Source organism: Silene latifolia, chromosome 1, assembly GCF_048544455.1.
Source record: "Silene latifolia isolate original U9 population chromosome 1, ASM4854445v1, whole genome shotgun sequence".
Lineage (NCBI taxonomy): Eukaryota > Viridiplantae > Streptophyta > Magnoliopsida > Caryophyllales > Caryophyllaceae > Silene > Silene latifolia.
Window position 1 is genome coordinate 64,191,429 of NC_133526.1, and position 22,561 is coordinate 64,213,989.

The 22,561-nt window shown below is 37.9% G+C and overlaps 1 protein-coding gene across 1 annotated transcript; it reads right to left on the bottom strand.

Annotated features, from left to right (window-relative positions):
• Nucleotides 1-3,933: 3,933 nt before the first annotated feature.
• On the bottom strand, nucleotides 3,934-5,262 carry LOC141648211 (uncharacterized). The gene has a single exon (XM_074456723.1). It carries the CDS (start codon nucleotides 5,260-5,262, stop codon nucleotides 3,934-3,936), a length of 1,329 nt encoding a protein of 442 aa, XP_074312824.1.
• Between the last annotated feature and the right edge of the window lie 17,299 nt (nucleotides 5,263-22,561).

The following is a 22,561-nucleotide window of genomic DNA, read 5'->3' on the forward strand; positions in this document are numbered from 1 at the left end:
GATATAGGCGGGTTTAGGAAGAGTAGTGAACACGCTTTCCAAACCATGTATGTGGTTGTGTTGTGGGTTGATTCACGGGTTTGTATTGTTGGGTGATGGGTTGATTTGTTTAATTAATTATAAGCCGGGTTTTGCGTATTATCTTACACGAGAAAATAATTAATATAATAAAATTATAATTGATTAAATTATAATAATAAATTGAGTAATTAATAATTAAATTATAAATATTATTTATTTATAGATGACGGACTTTTTGAACGGGTTTATTGAAGGATACTTTGGGTAGATCGCATTATTTGGAGTAATTGCTTGTCAGGTAGGAATTACCTACTTAACTCGTATTTTATTATTATGTGAATGTATATTGAATTGTGATGGATGACGAGGTTAATGTTAATATTATGAATGAGTATTGGAGACGGAGTATATGTCTATGCTAAGTTATTAACAGAACCGTATGACTGGATTGTTATTGTTCATTATTGTTGGTTATATATGGTGTAGTGCGACGGTTGTTTAGTTGGCATAACACGGAGGGTGTTACTGCCAGTTGTGCATAACGAGTAATCGTTACCACCAGATGTGCATAGTAAGTAATTACTACTGCCAGAGATAGTTGTGCATATTAAGTAATTTCTATTGCTAGGTGAGCATGATACGCAAGTACTACTGCCAGTTGAGCATAACACGGTGTTAAGGGAGTTGTGCTACTGCCAGTGACATAAGTGAGTTGTACGGATGAAGTGATGAGAATTCGAAGAATTTCTATTTTGGTTGGATTATTATTGTTGTTTAGTTTATTCCTACTCAACCTCGTGGTTGACCGTGTATTCGTGAACACCTGTGATGAACCGTAACTGGGGAGCAGATTTTACAAGTACTTAAGATTAGCTGACTTGGGAGCTTATGGGAATGCGTGAGGACTCGGCCAGTCTACCTAGAAGTCTAGACCATATAGATTATCTCTAATCACTTTATTTATTTCTGTTGCGAGTTGTAATTAATTTTATATTGAGTTTAGTTTGATTAGCTTGTAATAAACATGTAATTGCTAAATTTTATCTAAAGTACTTTGGTTTATTGTACTTTGTTATTCACTATCTCGGGAAACTGAGATGGTAACAGTCTTATTTATTTGAGAATGTCTTGCTAAAGGCTCCTACATAAATGGGGCTGTTACAACAAGACACGGCCCAACAACAACCACACACGACAACAACAACAACAACCATCAATAACACACCAAAACCCGTATGCCTTATAAACCACTCATTTTCTGCCACCTAAGGGCACCTAAACCAACACCTCTGCCCACCACCGTGACCTCCCAACATCCCATGACAACCCCCACGCAAAGCCACCCCAGGTCAGCCACAAATGGAGTGTCAAAACCCCTACCGAAAACCGGTACAAACAATAACAATAATAACCATATTATACACAGTCAAACTCAATTTCAGGCGGTCAACGGTGGTCCCAAGATGGGTCAAGACGAGTCGGGTCAATGGTGTAAATTAAATAATACATAAGCTAGAATAAGACGATCGTACCTTAAGATCTCGAGGCGGATGGCTAAAATGCTCACTTGAAATCTCTCCCTTTTCTCTCTCTTCTAAATATGTGGTGGAGTGTTCTGATGTTATAAGATTATGGATAGGGTGAGTGGATGAGACAAGGTGAGTGGTAGTATGGTAGGTGGAGTATATATACATGTATTATGTATTATAATTATAATTATTATTATTATTAATTTTTTTTTTGCAAGAAGGGTATTTTCTCATTATATTCCAAAAGAAGAATACAAGAGATTTCTTACAAAAGCAAAACCTCTAAGATACAAAGCACAAGGCTTCATGAGACTATCTCCTAGATGCTAGGAAACTATCTAGTATTTCTTCATGAAAAACATCTTGTATTTTGGCAAACAAGATGATGCTAACAGTATATTGGATGTCTGGTATGAGTGTATGGCTTGGTCTACACTTATTCCCAAAAATCCGCAGGTTCCTTTCACTCCAAATGCTGTACACAGTAGCTGCAATACTGTTCTGAACCCAGTGAATGCGCCAATGCCTTCTAATCTTCCTCTTGCTAGCCCAGCTTAACAGTTGTTGCAGAGAATTATCAGGAGTATTGATCCCTACCCACTGTTTGATGGCCTGCAAGACCTTAGTAGAGTAACTGCAAGCAAAGAACAAGTGTGCAGCATATTCACTTTGCCTCTGACAGAGAGAGCACCTGTTAACCATAGGGAGGCCTCTACTGGCCAGGCGATCTACAGTAGCAAGCCTGTTCTGGGCTGCTAATTGCAGGAGAACTCGATGCCTGGGTAGATAAAAGCCCCTCTGAATGGCCTGGCTACACTCAGTGACAGCATACTTAATCCTCAAAGCATTATAAGCATGCTGGATGGAAAACTTGCCTGCCACTGTACATTGCTGCAACAGGTGTTTAACATGGGAGATACTGCCCAGCTGAACAATGCAGTGATCCCTGGTTTGAATAATACCACGAAGGCATTTGGGATGATGCTCCCTTATCTCCATCAACCAGATGGAATGATCCTGTAAATAATATTTCGACATCCAGTGCACCCAAATTGATCCCTTATTCTGGTCTAATTTCCAGAGCCAGCAAAGCATTGCTGCCTGATTCTAGGCTGTAAGGTTCTTAATGTTAAATCCACCCTCAGCCCAAGGAGCACAGATACTATCCCAGATTTTATAGACCATTTTCCTGCAACCAGGAGAATACCCCCAGAAGAACTGCCTGCTTATCTTAGATATGTGCTCTCTGAGATGATGTGGTAACAGGATGCAAGAGCACCAGAAGTTGCCTAAGCCAAATAGAACTGAGTTGAGAACTTGGACTCTCTCAGCATAAGAGAGATACTGAGATGGGCAACTAATGAACAACTGTTGCAACTTGAGAAGAAGAGCACCATACATGTCAGCATGAAGCCTAAAAGCATGGATGGGAATCCCTAAGTACCTGAATGGGAATACCCCTTCTTGCAGACTGGTAGCTTGAAAGATGAGCTGTTTAACCTCCTCACTTACTCCCCCAAAATAGATCTCAGTCTTATCCAGGTTAGTAGTCAGGCCAGACCAGGTTGAGAAATGGGCAAGCTCTGCAGTGGCTCTAGAAACAGTAGGCAGGTCACCCCTAAGGAAGATCATGAGATCGTCAGCAAATACAAGGTGAGTAAGGCCAAGCTTAACACACTTTGGGTGAAAAGAATCATTATGAGTGTTACATAAGTGCCTAAGCTTTCTAGACAAGAGTTCCATGCTAAGGACAAAGAGGTATGGAGAGAGAGGATACCCTTGCCTCACTCCACTGTGTCCTTTAAAGAACCCATGGTTTGACCCATTGACTTTGATAGTAAACCAGGACCCGGTGATGCAGCCCATAATCCATTTGACAAACAGGGAAGGGAAGCCCAACCCAGTTAACATTTGATGAATGAATGACCACTGGAGTGAATCAAAAGCCTTTCTAATGTCCACCTTGAGCATACATCTAGGAGTGATCCCTTTCCTTTGATACCCCTTGACAAGGCTTTGGGTAAGCATGACATTCTCAAATAGATTCCTATCTTTAATGAATGCTGCTTGCTACTCCCCTACCAGACCAGGCATGAGCTCTTGCAGTCTTAGAGTAATAATTTTAGTCACTGTTTTATAGATGATAGAGCAGCAAGAAATTGGCCTGAAGTCTTTTACAGAATGAGGGGTAGGCTTTTTTTGGTATGAGGGATATTAATGTGACATTAGCCTGCTTAGGCATATGGCCAGTAGCAAAGAAATCCTCTACTGCTTTGCAGAAATCCACCTTCACAATATCCCAGGCAGCTCTAAAGAAACCAGAGGAGAATCCATCTATGCTAGGGCTCTTATTAACATCAATACTGAAGAGAGCCTGCTTAATCTAAGATCTAGTAATTGGAGATGTAAGCTTGGCACAATCAGTGGGGTCCACACGAGCACCCTTAGTAAAAATATCAGGGTCAATGGGAGCAACTACCTTAGTAGAACCCAGCAGACCTTGATAAAACTCAACAAAAGCTCCCCCCACCTTAGTTATCCCCTGATGAAAGTGCCCTTGGGCATCATGAATTGCCCCAATAAGTTGTTGGTGGTGTCGTTCTTTAATTTTCTGAAAGAAGAACCTAGTGCTAGTATCATTATGCTTCACATCTTGGATTTTAGCTCTTTGAGATTGAATGCTCATTTCAATCTTCTTGAGCTTCCAAAAATCAGCAGAGGCTGCTTGCTCTTTTTGAACCAGGGCAGGAGAATGAGGATCAGCTTGTAGGGCCTGATAGCAGTGGGCAAGTTCAGCTTGCTTCACTTTAACTCTCTCAGTGATATTAGAAAAACTAGTACTATGGAGCAACTTTAACTTCTTCTTGACAGCTTTGAGCTTCCCCATCAACCTAAATATAGAGTTCCCAGCAACATCACAGGCCCAAGCTTCTGCTATAGTTTTATGGAAGTCAGGATGGTCCACCCAGCAATTGAGAAATTTAAATCTCCTAGGAGGCCTGATGTCCCCATGAAACCTCAGCAAAACAGGACTATGATTAGAGACCCCTGGATCCATGAACTGAGCAGAAGTATTTACAAAAAGCTCCTTCCTTTTGTCATTGACAAGAACCCTATCCAGTTTAGTGTAGACTCTAGTTTGAGCATCCTGCTTATTATACCAGGTATACTCACAACCTGACCCATTTATCTCATCCAGGCCACAGTGTAATAAACATTCATTGAAATAAACAAGCTCTGACAGCACAGGAGAGATATGGCTAACCTTCTCATGCAAGTATCTGATGACATTAAAATCTCCCATGGCAGCCCATGGAGTGGCAGCATCAGCAGCCTGCCTAAGGGAATGCCAAAGCCTGTGCTTGACAGTAGCATTATTGCTGCCATACACAAGGGACAAATGGAACTCCCTACCAGTGGCCAGGTGCTTAACAGAGCAATGGATGACTTGATCATGCTCCTCTAAGATAGTTATATCAGTTGTTGAAGGATTCCAAAGTAACCAAATCCTACCATTGTCATGAGATTGATAGTTGCAGTAGGAATCAAAGTTCCTAAACTTATTCCTAAGAATTCTATTGGCTTTATTCTTTTTGACCCTAGTTTCTAGCAAACCCAGGATGTCCACTTTATTTTCAGACAAATATTTAACAACCTCTACTTGCTTGACAGCTTTATTAAAACCTCTAATGTTCCAAGAAGCTATAATCATTGAACAAGCTTATTAGGGGGAACAGTTACTACCTCTGATGTTCTAGGAGCAGAACAGGCTTCAACCTCCTCAGTAGTAGCAAGGGGACTGAACTTGTTAGGAGATAAAATAGTACCACCAGGATCCTCAATGGCCACTGATTGCTCTACAGAACCAACCTGTGCAGGTGAATGCCCTAGCTCACTGCTTCCTGAGTGCATTACAGGTTCTTGGGGTGTGACATCAGGAGAAACCTCATGTGAAGTGGGACCTGGCACAATGCATTCTGAGTTCCCTTCAACAGTCAGGGTCTCTGATGCAACATTCTCAGAACCTGTGGTACCACCTGGCAAGTGGCATTCTGAGGCATCATTTCCTGCAGGCTGGTCCTGAACAGCAGCAGGCTTAGCAACAGGCTTAAACACTTTCTTGGACACACCCTTCTTTTTTTGGGGCACCCTCTGAAGAGGTCTTATTCCTTTTACAGGTAGTAGTGGTGTGACCCAATTTCTTACAGGTATGACAATAGTAAGGGAGCCACTCATAGATGATCCTTTGATGCGAGTGTCCAATATAGGGGGCATTAATGGTGATGCTATCAGGCAAATCCTGAGAGACATCAACTTCAATCATCACCCTGGCAAAGGATAGTTTTGCCTTACAAGTAGTGTTAAGGTCAGCAAACAAGGGCTTCCCAATCTTGCTAGACATCTTACTGAGAATAGAATCAATCCACATATATGGATCAAGATCAGCGAACAAGATCCGAGATCCATACAGGGACAGTAGTGACACATTCCATGATTGTAGAGAAGTAAGGAGTCCATTGCTTTAGGACTAAAGAATTAGACCCTATATTCCAGGGTCCCCTCATCAAGACTTCATTCATGGCTTCCTCAGAATCAAATTTGAAGCTGAACCAACCTTTTTTGAAGTATTGTACCACTGGCAAAGCTCCATGATTCCAATGTTTCTGGACGAAATCCGTGACATGTTTCAGTGTAGGCTTAGCCCCTAGAACATTTCCCATAAGTGTATACTTCCACTTAACAACTTCATCCTGAACTTCCTCCATGTGAATTTCCACCTCAGAAGCTTGGGCCCTCTCCTCATGAAAGAACAAACTCATCCCTGCGTGTTCCTTTCTACGAGTAACATCTGCCCAGAATTTAGCAGGAGTAGTAGACTTCGCAGAGGGAGGAACATGAATAGTTGGACGATCAGAGCAAGGTACAACAATGGCGTCCCCTATTCTCCCCCAATTGGCGGAGTAGACCTAGAACCGGATTGTCCTAAATCCTGGGGAACAGGCTCCCTAATGGGGGTAGAAAGTTGTTTTCCAGCTGAAGATTGCTTAGTTTTAGGCAAACTATGTAGAATTACATCATTAACAGTGACCGACTTTCGAAGAGAATAGCGACCCGTAGGCGAAATTAAAAGAGTTTCATCAAGATTCATACCAATAGTATCGCATTCATGTTGAGCTTCCAAAGATCTCGTTGATTTTGGCGGCCTTCCCCTCCCTCGAGCCATGGCAGAGCTTTTTGCAGGACGAAAATGGCGGAAATAGAGAGAATCTTCTCTCTAAAACAACCAAGAGAGAGAAAGTGTTTTTCTATAACATAACTCGTAGAATCCAATGTAATTTTATTATTATTATTATTATTATTATTATTATTATTATTATTATTATTATTATTATTATTATTACTATTATTTTTTTTTTTCTTTTTTTTTTTTTTGCAGAAAAGCATGGATCTTATTCATAACATAAAGAGAGTAAGTACAAGATCCGTTCCTCTTTTCTACAAGGGAGACCAGAGAGATCCCCCAAGAGCTAATAACAACAAGAAAACCACAATGACAGTGTAACAACCCGGATTATAAAACAAAGGAAAAACTTATATAAAATGAATATGAGAGTACGATACTGATAAAAGGGTCAAGGTGGCGGAAACACCAAGCCCAAATCCGGTTCGCTGCTAACTCCAAAACAAACTAATACATTATTCGAGGTTCTTAAAACATAAAGTAAAGTCCTAATTTATTATTCATCTCGCCGCACAGAACTTCCCAGCAAGATATCACCCAAAACAGCAACAATCTGAACAACCTGAGAAGGGGGTCGACAATCAGTCGGGAGTAACTAGATGCTCTCCCAGTCATGTTTACAACAATTGAATATAATCAACAATCATTAACAAATGAAATGTAAAACCAGTAAACATGCGAGATCATCTATACTCATGAAAACCCAACAAAGCTTACCGTGTCTTATCAACCTTAGACGAATGCAATCATGCAAACCTAGACCATATGCAACTACTAGACCATGAACACTTACAAGACCAGTAGCTACAAACGACCCACAACAACCTAAGGCACAAAGCTAGCATTGAAGCATAGCAAACATGGTGACACACAATCCACAGCAACAGAAGGCACAAAGATAGCAACAAAGCATAACGAATAGAGCGAACACCCGTTAGAGCGTATAACCACTGCCTCTAACTTGCCAGAGCGTATAACCACTGCCTCTAGCTGACGGAGCGTATAACCACTGCCTCCATCGGTGTGGAGCGTATAACCACTGCCTCCACGGTACTATGTATAGCGTATAACCACTGCCTATATGTCTAAGACCTGGCCAGACTCTCGGTAAACCAAACGACACTCGGGGAACAGAGCGTATAACCACTGCCTCTGCCCAATCCCGAACACAGACCAAATAAATCCCGCATCAACGGGTGGCTTTGGTTCATTCCGATAGCACATAACCGTAACTACCGTAATCTATTCAAACTAACCAACAAACAAATGTACAGTATAGCCGACTGTACTAACATGCGTGAACAACATCACGACTCCACTCATAGAATAGTATAACTGACCATCCTACTTATCATATGAACAAGAGTAACCAAAGATATATGCAACACAAGGACATAACACGTTGAACACAATACAACATATGAAACAAGTATAAGCAACCAATGTTATAGTAACCTCGACTATAACTTTAGTATATATAACTTGAAGTTATACATACCTCAACTATAACCTTGACACGAAACTCAAAGTTATACTAGCATTAACCATAACCTTGAGCCATAAATCTCAGGGTTACACTAGTTACAGCTATAACCTTGACTCGCACCTCAATGTTATAGTAGGTCCAGCCATAACTAGAGTAGCTACCCAAAGTTGTATTAACTTAAGGTATAACGCTTGAATCATCATCAATGTTATACTAGCTTTAGCTATAACTTTGGAAAGAACTCTTGGCCGCCTACCATGCCGCCACTAGGGTTTATTCGTAAACCCTAATTGCGCTCATGACACCCATAATAAACACATAAACAATATACGACATATAATTATTACATAAAGACATATACGAACATGTTAAACATATTTAATCATGATAATAAACAATCAAACATGTACTAATCATACAAGACAATCATTAAATCATATTAATTATATCAATTGGCATAAACACAATTAAAAGAAAACATCTAGTTACCTTTTTAGCAATTAACGATGCGAATTAATAATGAAAACTCCATGAAAGACATGACCATCAAATCCTTGCCTCGATCCAACACGTGTCAACATCCCGAAAAGCGACACAAAATAAAAACACAGACCGAAACCCTTGAAAACGCCATGAAAGGCTATTCTTGTTCTTCACCCATTAAAATAAGAGACCATAAAGGTAGGTTTAAAAGTCCATACAAATAATCCCCATAAACATATTTGGAGAATAATATGTTGTAAGGATAAGAGCAAGGATTGTGAAAATATAATTTATCAATAAGTTTGGTGGAAGAAAAGATATTCAACAATGGAGTCAAAGGGAGAAAAGAAGAACAAAAGAGAGAAATAGAGGAGAGGCCGTGCGGCACTTTACGTGAGAAAACAAAGGAGAGCAGCTTGCCTGCTAGGTTAGGTTTCACGTGAGAAAGGAGAAGGATTGACCTAGTTGCTTGCTAGGTTAATTATATTTATAAGGGATTAACTAATGGGCTTTTGGTCCATTAGCTCATACAATGGATTATCTGATTATAAATTGGATTGAGCCAAATTAAAACGCAAGGAGGCCTTATATAAGAAAAGAAATTATTAAATTAAAATAGTCAAATCGTGCCCGGATATTTTAACATTTCCAAAAGTAGATTAAAATGAGAAATAATAAAATAGAGAACGAAGACGATAAATATAAATATTTCCCAAATATATTATTAAACTTCAAAATAATTAATTTAATAAAATACTTTATATTAAAATATTATTATAAAATACGGGGTGTTACAATCCAACCCCCTAAAAAGAAGTTTCGTCCTCGAAACTTGAAATTCAAAGACAAGATCAAAAGAAGGTAAGAATCACAAGTGATCATCAACAAAAGTCATCTCGGAATCCTAACCGCTGCGCACTCTGATCCATATCCAAACTCAAACCAAAGAAAAAGATATCCCAAATCCTCAAAGTTATCATAATCTTCACACACTCTACAACCCCAAATGTTACATCAAACTCATACCATCGAAGTCCATAAAGATCATTAAATTAACATCTAATCCTCATATTTCAAACACTCATCCAATAATCATTAACCATCACAACATATATGCCCTCTCAAAGCTGTGAACTCATTACTATTACCCAAAATCCACATAAGCTTTAACAAATACTCCAATTCCAGTTTTCCATTCACCACAAGATCTGTCATTAACCAAAACCCCAAACAGATAATCTCAAAACAAAGAACCATCCTTCAAATGAGAAAACTCTTTCACTCACGAGCGCCATTACAATCACTCCTACTCTAATATCCCCAAAGCGAGTAGTGCTTACTACCAATCACAACTCTTAAGCTCAAAAGCCTTTATTATGAAATCTCGATAATTCTCGTTATACATTAGTATCCAAACTCATCGATCTCAAACCTCAAACTCCGACTAAACTGTCAAAATCCTATCCAACCTCAATCTCATGACAAAATCTTTAGTCACACTCGCAAGACCCAATCATTTCCTTTGAACACTCATGATCACGACATTACTACGCGCCCAACAATCATACACCATAGGTTAAGCTAGTACCTATTGTACCACAACACACGTATCCACCGATAACGTAATTCCATCATCGCTCTTAAAATGATATCACCATACAAATCTTATCATCTGTGTCCATATAACAACAACGCTTATAATCTCAATTTGTGTCACAATCTACTATCCACAAATATATCGTTACATCATGAATCCACCATAAGACTCTGCATTTAATCTATATCCTTCAATTAATCACTCATACTCATAATGAATCACTTTATCTCTGATAGAACAAACAAACACCTATGCACCCTCAGAGTAATAACATCCTCAAACTTTCAAAGCTCAATATAACACACTTAATACAACTTCTCCAAAACCTTATATCTTATCCCAAATTAATCACAATCGTATACAACTATGTCACTAAGTTCTCAACCTCAAATAACCAAACATCAAACTCGAAGTATCTAACATCGCTCGCCAAAGGATCGAAGTTTCGACTACAAGATGATCACAAGTATCTCTAAAGAGGAAATTTAAAATCTTTCATGTTCATGAAATAACAAATAACTTGCAAACAAAAACAAAACATTTTTGTGCAATAACACAAGGCAAAAGAACATATTCTTTTGGTAAGTAAAAGCTTAGAGAGAAATCAATGTAAAAGGGTAATTACAAAAGTTAAAAAGGGAAGGAACTGGAGTTGAAATAAAGATCAAATAGAGAGCAACGATAGATGAAACAGATAGAGGACAAAAATAGAAGAAACCCTTGGTCTGAAGGCCCAAATAGAAGAGGTATGGTTAACACGTGCAAGGATTACAAGAATAGACGACTCAAAAACAATTTTATCTACTAGAAGACAACAACTTAAAATAAAATAAATAAAGCAGATAACAGAGTCTTACAATTCTCGTACAATCATCACTCAAGGTAACAACGTCTCGTAACATCCTTTCATCACATCTCCATAATACCTCAGAACCAACAAATCGTTTTACAATCACTAGATCCTCAGATTATCAAATCTCAAGATTACAAACTCTCACAACCCTGAACTCTCAAGTCCTTCACTCTCAAAAACTTCATCTAATCACACTTAATGAATCAATCCATAGCAAACTCTATATCCTCAAAAGACGAACACCACGATTCATTATAACCATCGTCGACAAGGTCATTCACTAAGTCAACGCTAGAACACTTTAACATTAACATCTCACAAGTCCATAAAATAATGTTTATCTCTCTCTCAAACAATCCCTTAAAACGTACGATCAGTAAATAACTCTTCAACGGATAAATCATAAATTCTTTTATAACTCACTCATTGCCATTAACAATTGTTACTCCTCAAATATGGTATTCCAATAAAGACGAGCATAGTCTCCAAAATTCCCAACGTGCTCAATCATAACTCCAGAAACTCTCAATTCATTTTCGTCACTCTACTCTCGATCCATAAATAACTCGCATAAATCTTCCCTTTAACACAAGACAAAAATCCAATAAATTTATCCATTACGAGCATACGCCATGATATTCCCAAAAAATACCATAAGATAAATCCACTCAATATGCCTCTCACTTCTTATGAACTATGAAACCACAATCATGTATCTCATGCCACATATCATCATCCTCTATCATCAAAAAAAACATTTCCTCAAGCACATAAGAGAACATAATGCCTATAATCCCAAAGGAAACATCATCATAACAACTCCTATTCCAAAAGTTTCTTCACCTCAACAACCTATAATCCCAAAGTAAACTTCATCTAAAAAACCTCTAATCCCAAAGTAAACTCCTTCCTTACCAAACCCATATTAATAAACACTCTTTTCTTTCATACTTAAACATCCCAACTTACCAATCAAACCTAACTTGATGCCTCAAGAAACCACAAAGGGATCAACCTCGAAAATACCTCAAACAAAGACAACACCACCAAGTGATCCAAAAGGATGAAAGTACGATAAGAGTAAAGCTCGGGTTATCAGGGATTAAAAGTTTTGACGGACATAAAACGAAAATCCATGACACGTAACATGCAAAGGACATTTTCAAAATTGACCGTAGCATGTTCGAAAAAGTCTTACATGAACAGCACATTTTATACAACTAATGACGAAATAAAACATTAAGTCGTAAATAACACAATACATAAACTATACATTCAATACGATTAATAACGATAAACAATAGGATATAAACAAACATATACATGAACAAAATATGTAATACAATTAATAACGATGCGAAACATTAAGGCATAAACAAACAAGTCCTTAATTGTTTCTACCCCATTTACTCTCACTCATTTACTAAGTCATTTATTTTAGTCATCAACTAAGCGAGAGTTGGGAGCGTGTTCGCTCTGATACCAACTGTAACAACCCGTATTATAAAACAAAAGAAAAACTTATATAAAATGAATATGAGAGTACGATCATCGATAAAAGGGTCAAGGTGGCGGAAACACCAAGCCCAAATCCGGTTCGCTACTAACTCCAAAACAAACTAATACATTATTCGAGGTTCTTAAAACATAAAGTAAAGTCCTAATTTATTATTCATCTCGCCGCACAGGACTTCCCAGCAAAATATCACCCAAAACAGCAACAATCTGAACAACCTGAGAAGGGGGTCGACAATCAGTCGGGAGTAACTAGATGCTCTCCCAGTCATGTTTACAACAATTGAATATAATCAACAATCATTAACAAATGAAATGTAAAACCAATAAACATGCGAGATCATCTATACTCATGAAAACCCAACAAAGCTTACCGTGTCTTATCAACCTTAGACGAATGCAATCATGCAAACCAAGACCATATGCAACTACTAGACCATGAACACTTACAAGACCAGTAGCTACAAACGACCCACAACAACCTAAGGCACAAAGCTAGCATTGAAGCATAGCAAACATGGTGACACACAATCCACAGCAACAGAAGGCACAAAGCTAGCAACAAAGCATAGCGAATAGAGCGAACGCCCGTTAGAGCGTATAACCACGCGCTCTAACTTGCCGGGCGTATAACCACTGCCTCTAGCTGACGGAGCGTATAACCACTGCCTCCATCGGTGTGGAGCGTAAAACCACTGCCTCCACGGTACTATGTATAGCGTATAACCACTGCCTATATGTCTAAGACCTGGCCAGACTCTCGGTAAACCGAACGACACTCGGGGAACAGAGCGTATAACCACTGCCTCTGCCCAATCCCGAACACAGACCAAATAAATCCCGCATCAACGGGTGGCTTTGGTTCATTCCGATAGCACATAACCGTAACTACCGTAATCTATTCAAACTAGCCAACAAACAAATGTACAAAGATAACCGATCAGTACTAACATGCGTGAACAACATCACGACTCAACTCATAGAATAGTATAACTGACCATCCTACTTATCATATGAACAAGAGTAACCAAAGATATATGCAACACAAGGACATAACACGTTGAACACAATATAACATATGAAACAAGTATAAGCAACTAATGTTATAGTAACCTCGACTATAACTTTAGTATATATAACTTGAAGTTATACATACCTCAACTATAACCTTGACACGAAACTCAAAGTTATACTAGCATTAACCATAACCTTGAGCCATAAATCTCGTGGTTACACTAGTTACTGACTATAACCTTGACTCGCACCTCAATGTTATAGTAGGTCCAGCCATAACTAGAGTAGCTACCCAAAGTTGTATTAACTTAAGGTATAACGCTTGAATCATCATCAATGTTATACTAGCTTTAGCTATAACTTTGGAAAGAACTCTTGTCGCCTACCATGCCGCCACTAGGGTTTTATTCGTAAACCCTAATTGCGCTCATGACACCCATAATAAACACATAAACAATATACGACATATAATTATTACATAAAGACATATACGAACATGTTAAACATATTTAATCATGATAATAAACAATCAAACATGTACTAATCATACAAGACAATCATTAAATCATATTAATTATATCAATTGGCATAAACACAATTAAAAGAAAACATCTAGTTACCTTTTTAGCAATTAACGATGCGAATTAATAATGAAAACTCCATGAAAGACATGACCATCAAATCCTTGCCTCGATCCAACACGTGTCAACATCCCGAAAAGCGACACAAAATAAAAACACAGACCGAAACCCTTGAAAACGCCATGAAAGGCTATTCTTGTTCTTCACCCATTAAAATAAGAGACCATAAAGGTAGGTTTAAAAGTCCATACAAATAATCCCCATAAACATATTTGGAGAATAATATGTTGTAAGGATAAGAGCAAGGATTGTGAAAATATAATTTATCAATAAGTTTGGTGGAAGAAAAGATATTCAACAATGGAGTCAAAGGGAGAAAAGAAGAACAAAAGAGAGAAATAGAGGAGAGGCCGTGCGGCACTTTACGTGAGAAAACAAAGGAGAGCAACTTGCACTAGGTTAGGTTTCACGTGAGAAAGGAGAAGGATTGACCTAGTTGCTTGCTAGGTTAATTATATTTATAAGGGATTAACTAATGGGCTTTTGGTCCATTAGCTCATACAATGGATTATCTGATTATAAATTGGATTGAGCCAAATTAAAACGCAAGGAGGCCTTATATAAGAAAAGAAATTATTAAATTAAAATAGTCAAATCGTGCCCGGATATTTTAACATTTCCAAAAGTAGATTAAAATGAGAAATAATAAAATAGAGAACGAAGACGATAAATATAAATATTTCCCAAATATATTATTAAACTTCAAAATAATTAATTTAATAAAATACTTTATATTAAAATATTATTATAAAATACGGGGTGTTACAATCCAACCCCCTAAAAAGAAGTTTCGTCCTCGAAACTTGAAATTCAAAGACAAGATCAAAAGAAGGTAAGAATCACAAGTGATCATCAACAAAAGTCATCTCGGAATCCTAACCGCTGCGCACTCTGATCCATATCCAAACTCAAACCAAAGAAAAAGATATCCCAAATCCTCAAAGTTATCATAATCTTCACACACTCTACAACCCCAAATGTTACATCAAACTCATACCATCGAAGTCCATAAAGATCATTAAATTAACATCTAATCCTCATATTTCAAACACTCATCCAATAATCATTAACCATCACAACATATATGCCCTCTCAAAGCTGTGAACTCATTACTATTACCCAAAATCCACATAAGCTTTAACAAATACTCCAATTCCAGTTTTCCATTCACCACAAGATCTGTCATTAACCAAAACCCCAAACAGATAATCTCAAAACAAAGAACCATCCTTCAAATGAGAAAACTCTTTCACTCACGAGCGCCATTACAATCACTCCTACTCTAATATCCCCAAAGCGAGTAGTGCTTACTACCAATCACAACTCTTAAGCTCAAAAGCCTTTATTATGAAATCTCGATAATTCTCGTTATACATTAGTATCCAAACTCATCGATCTCAAACCTCAAACTCCGACTAAACTGTCAAAATCCTATCCAACCTCAATCTCATGACAAAATCTTTAGTCACACTCGCAAGACCCAATCATTTCCTTTGAACACTCATGATCACGACATTACTACGCGCCCAACAATCATACACCATAGGTTAAGCTAGTACCTATTGTACCACAACACACGTATCCACCGATAACGTAATTCCATCATCGCTCTTAAAATGATATCACCATACAAATCTTATCATCTGTGTCCATATAACAACAACGCTTATAATCTCAATTTGTGTCACAATCTACTATCCACAAATATATCGTTACATCATGAATCCACCATAAGACTGTACGAATCTATATCCTTCAATTAATCACTCATACTCATAATGAATCACTTTATCTCTGATAGAACAAACAAACACCTATGCACCCTCAGAGTAATAACATCCTCAAACTTTCAAAGCTCAATATAACACACTTAATACAACTTCTCCAAAACCTTATATCTTATCCCAAATTAATCACAATCGTATACAACTATGTCACTAAGTTCTCAACCTCAAATAACCAAACATCAAACTCGAAGTATCTAACATCGCTCGCCAAAGGATCGAAGTTTCGACTACAAGATGATCACAAGTATCTCTAAAGAGGAAATTTAAAATCTTTCATGTTCATGAAATAACAAATAACTTGCAAACAAAAACAAAACATTTTTGTGCAATAACACAAGGCAAAAGAACATATTCTTTTGGTAAGTAAAAGCTTAGAGAGAAATCAATGTAAAAGGGTAATTACAAAAGTTAAAAAGGGAAGGAACTGGAGTTGAAATAAAGATCAAATAGAGAGCAACGATAGATGAAACAGATAGAGGACAAAAATAGAAGAAACCCTTGGTCCGAAGGCCCAAATAGAAGAGGTATGGTTAACACGTGCAAGGATTACAAGAATAGACGACTCAAAAACAATTTTATCTACTAGAAGACAACAACTTAAAATAAAATAAATAAAGCGGATAATGAGTCTTACAATTCTCGTACAATCATCACTCAAGGTAACAACGTCTCGTAACATCCTTTCATCACATCTCCATAATACCTCAGAACCAACAAATCGTTTTACAATCACTAGATCCTCAGATTATCAAATCTCAAGATTACAAACTCTCACAACCCTGAACTCTCAAGTCCTTCACTCTCAAAAACTTCATCTAATCACACTTAATGAATCAATCCATAGCAAACTCTATATCCTCAAAAGACGAACACCACGATTCATTATAACCATCGTCGACAAGGTCATTCACTAAGTCAACGCTAGAACACTTTAACATTAACATCTCACAAGTCCATAAAATAATGTTTATCTCTCTCTCAAACAATCCCTTAAAACGTTTACGATCGTAAATAACTCTTCAACGGATAAATCATAAATTCTTTTATAACTCACTCATTGCCATTAACAATTGTTACTCCTCAAATATGGTATTCCAATAAAGACGAGCATAGTCTCCAAAATTCCCAACGTGCTCAATCATAACTCCAGAAACTCTCAATTCATTTTCGTCACTCTACTCTCGATCCATAAATAACTCGCATAAATCTTCCCTTTAACACAAGACAAAAATCCAATAAATTTATCCATTACGAGCATACGCCATGATATTCCCAAAAAATACCATAAGATAAATCCACTCAATATGCCTCTCACTTCTTATGAACTATGAAACCACAATCATGTATCTCATGCCACATATCATCATCCTCTATCATCAAAAAAAACATTTCCTCAAGCACATAAGAGAACATAATGCCTATAATCCCAAAGGAAACATCATCATAACAACTCCTATTCCAAAAGTTTCTTCACCTCAACAACCTATAATCCCAAAGTAAACTTCATCTAAAAAACCTCTAATCCCAAAGTAAACTCCTTCCTTACCAAACCCATATTAATAAACACTCTTTTCTTTCATACTTAAACATCCCAACTTACCAATCAAACCTAACTTGATGCCTCAAGAAACCACAAAGGGATCAACCTCGAAAATACCTCAAACAAAGACAACACCACCAAGTGATCCAAAAGGATGAAAGTACGATAAGAGTAAAGCTCGGGTTATCAGGGATTAAAAGTTTTGACGGACATAAAACGAAAATCCATGACACGTAACATGCAAAGGACATTTTCAAAATTGACCGTAGCATGTTCGAAAAAGTCTTACATGAACAGCACATTTTATACAACTAATGACGAAATAAAACATTAAGTCGTAAATAACACAATACATAAACTATACATTCAATACGATTAATAACGATAAACAATAGGATATAAACAAACATATACATGAACAAAATATGTAATACAATTAATAACGATGCGAAACATTAAGGCATAAACAAACAAGTCCTTAATTGTTTCTACCCCATTTACTCTCACTCATTTACTAAGTCATTTATTTTAGTCATCAACTAAGCGAGAGTTGGGAGCGTGTTCGCTCTGATACCAACTGTAACAACCCGTATTATAAAACAAAAGAAAAACTTATATAAAATGAATATGAGAGTACGATACTGATAAAAGGGTCAAGGTGGCGGAAACACCAAGCCCAAATCCGGTTCGCTACTAACTCCAAAACAAACTAATACATTATTCGAGGTTCTTAAAACATAAAGTAAAGTCCTAATTTATTATTCATCTCGCCGCACAGGACTTCCCAAAGAAAATATCACCCAAAACAAAGAACAATCAACAACCCGAGAAGGGGGTCGACAATCGATCGGGAGTAACTAGATGCTCTCCCAGTCATGTTTACAACAATTGAATATAATCAACAATCATTAACAAATGAAATGTAAAACCAATAAACATGCGAGATCATCTATACTCATGAAAACCCAACAAAGCTTACCGTGTCTTATCAACCTTAGACGAATGCAATCATGCAAACCAAGACCATATGCAACTACTAGACCATGAACACTTACAAGACCAGTAGCTACAAACGACCCACAACAACCTAAGGCACAAAGCTAGCATTGAAGCATAGCAAACATGGTGACACACAATCCACAGCAACAGAAGGCACAAAGCTAGCAACAAAGCATAGCGAATAGAGCGAACGCCCGTTAGAGCGTATAACCACTGCCTCTAACTTGCCAGAGCGTATAACCACCGCTCTAGCCGACGGAGCGTATAACCACCGCTCCATCGGTGTGGAGCGTAAAACCACTGCCTCCACGGTACTATGTATAGCGTATAACCACTGCCTATATGTCTAAGACCTGGCCAGACTCTCGGTAAACCGAACGACACTCGGGGAACAGAGCGTATAACCACTGCCTCTGCCCAATCCCGAACACAGACCAAATAAATCCCGCATCAACGGGTGGCTTTGGTTCATTCCGATAGCACATAACCGTAACTACCGTAATCTATTCAAACTAGCCAACAAACAAATGTACAGTATAACCGACTGTACTAACATGCGTGAACAACATCACGACTCAACTCATAGAATAGTATAACTGACCATCCTACTTATCATATGAACAAGAGTAACCAAAGATATATGCAACACAAGGACATAACACGTTGAACACAATATAACATATGAAACAAGTATAAGCAACTAATGTTATAGTAACCTCGACTATAACTTTAGTATATATAACTTGAAGTTATACATACCTCAACTATAACCTTGACACGAAACTCAAAGTTATACTAGCATTAACCATAACCTTGAGCCATAAATCTCAGGGTTACACTAGTTACAGCTATAACCTTGACTCGCACCTCAATGTTATAGTAGGTCCAGCCATAACTAGAGTAGCTACCCAAAGTTGTATTAACTTAAGGTATAACGCTTGAATCATCATCAATGTTATACTAGCTTTAGCTATAACTTTGGAAAGAACTCTTGGCCGCCTACCATGCCGCCACTAGGGTTTATTCGTAAACCCTAATTGCGCTCAAGACACCCATAATAAACACATAAACAATATACGACATATAATTATTACATAAAGACATATACGAACATGTTAAACATATTTAATCATGATAATAAACAATCAAACATGTACTAATCATACAAGACAATCATTAAATCATATTAATTATATCAATTGGCATAAACACAATTAAAAGAAAACACCTAGTTACCTTTTTAGCAATTAACGATGCGAATTAATAATGAAAACTCCATGAAAGACACGACCATCAAATCCTTGCCTTGATCCAACACGTGTCAACATCCCGAAAAGCGACACAAAATAAAAACACAGACCGAAACCCTTGAAAACGCCATGAAAGGCTATTCTTGTTCTTCACCCATTAAAATAAGAGACCATAAAGGTAGGTTTAAAAGTCCATACAAATAATCCCCATAAACATATTTGGAGAAAAATATGTTGTAAGGATAAGAGCAAGGATTGTGAAAATATAATTTATCAATAAGTTTGGTGGAAGAAAAGATATTCAACAATGGAGTCAAAGGGAGAAAAGAAGAACAAAAGAGAGAAATAGAGGAGAGGCCGTGCGGCACTTTACGTGAGAAAACAAAGGAGAGCAGCTTGCCTGCTAGGTTAGGTTTCACGTGAGAAAGGAGAAGGATTGACCTAGTTGCTTGCTAGGTTAATTATATTTATAAGGGATTAACTAATGGGCTTTTGGTCCATTAGCTCATACAATGGATTATCTGATTATAAATTGGATTGAGCCAAATTAAAACGCAAGGAGGCCTTATATAAGAAAAGAAATTATTAAATTAAAATAGTCAAATCGTGCCCGGATATTTTAACCTTTCCAAAAGTAGATTAAAATGAGAAATAATAAAATAGAGAACGAAGACGATAAATATAAATATTTCCCAAATATATTATTAAACTTCAAAATAATTAATTTAATAAAATACTTTATAATAAAATATTATTATAAAATACGGGGTGTTACAGACAGCCTACTCAAAAGACCTATTGCTAACCACAAATTTAACACGGATACAAATAGACTCAGGTGTACTAAAGACACCCCTGAAAATTCTTCCATTTCGCTCATGCCAAAGGTAGTACATTGTAGCTAGAAGACCTGCTTTTTGATCTCCAGCACGCACCCCATGACACTGAGTAAGATACCAGCTAACCACCTGGGCCAGCTGAGAAGAGGGGCAAGCCTGCAACCATGCTTTGCAACCGAGCCTGCACTGTGAAGAGAAAGCACACTGAAAAAACAGATGCTCCACACTTTCATTGTGAGCACAGCAGAGAGCACATCTATTAACCATATGAAGTCCCCTGTGAGCCAAGTTATCAATAGTAGGCAACTTATCCTGAAAAGCCAGAACACCAAAGAAAGAATACTTAGGCACACACTGTCTATCATGAACCATAGAGTACCAATGCACCTCTTCAGCACCCTGTCTAACCAGCTGATACATTTTTGCAGTATGGAAAGTGGTAGAATCTGAGCAAGCAGAAAGCCAGTCTAGAGCAATCCTGTGAGAACCAGCACTAGCAAGGAGAAAGTCCTTAACTTCCACAACATTATTCCAATACCAAGAGTGACTGATACTTTGTTGAGCAGACCAGAAATCAGCCCCCTTGAGAATATATCTATTAACCCAGAGTGCCCAAATACTTTGTGGCCTAGCAGTTAGTTTCCAAACCCACTTGAGCATCTGAGAACAATTCCAACTCAAAACTTCTTTAATGCCAATCCCTCCTTCTCGCTTTGGTTGACAAATAGCCTTCCAACTGAGAAAGACATGTCTCCTAGCCCCATCATCAATCCCCCAAAGGAAATCTTTGCAAAGTTTATTAATATTCTTAATGATACCCTTAGGAAGAAGGACACTGGCCCCCCAAAAGTTGTGCATCCCAAAAATGACAGAGTTAATCAAGAGGGTCTTCCCAGCATAACTGAGAGAATGATTAGCCCAATGAGCAATTTTCCCCTTAATTTTATCCAACAGAGGCTGGTACATGTCAGTAGCAAGCCTAGCATTAAAGAGAGGCAAGCCCAGGTACCTGAAAGGGAAGTCTCCTTCACTAAACCCAGTAGCATCCAGAATAACCTTTTTAAGATCAGTATTAACCCCACCAAAATACAGGCTAGTTTTAGTAGGATTAGCCTGAAGACCAGAAAGACTATCAAAAAGAGAGAGGGTAGCAGCCACAGCATGAACAGAAGGGAGGTCCCCTCTAGTGAAGACTAGTAAATCATCAGCAAACACCAGAAGAGTCAGGTTCAACTGAACACACTTAGGATGATAAGAAAAACCATCAAACCTAGGTAGCCTTCTAAGTAACCTGGACAAAACCTCCATACAGATGACAAACAAATAGGGAGACAGTGGGTCACCCTGTCTAAGACCCCTTTTGCCAGGAAAGAAACCCTCCACTCCACCAGTAATACTGAGAGAATAGAAGGGAGAAGTAATACAGGCCATGACCCAACCAACAAAAACATGAGGGAACCCAAAACTAAGCATAGCTTTCTGAAGAAACTCCCAATTGACAGAGTCAAAAGCCTTCCTAATGTCTACTTTTAAAAGACATCTAGGTGTAAGGTAAGCTCTACCATATTTGGAAGCAAGCTCATAAGCCATCATAGCATTATCAGATAAATCCCTCTGAGCCACAAAAGCAGCCTGCTCAGGTCCAATAATTTGATCCATCACCCCCTGAATTCTATTAGCCAAAATTTTGCTAACAACCTTGTAAAAAGTTGTACAGCAGGCAATAGGCCTAAAGTCCTTGACAGAAGAGGGAGTGTCAAGCTTA

Bases quoted from the DNA above. Each gene is read 5' to 3' on its own strand.
- LOC141648211 (XM_074456723.1), bottom strand. From the start codon at position 5,262: ATGATTATAGCTTCTTGGAACATTAGAGGTTTTAATAAAGCTGTCAAG.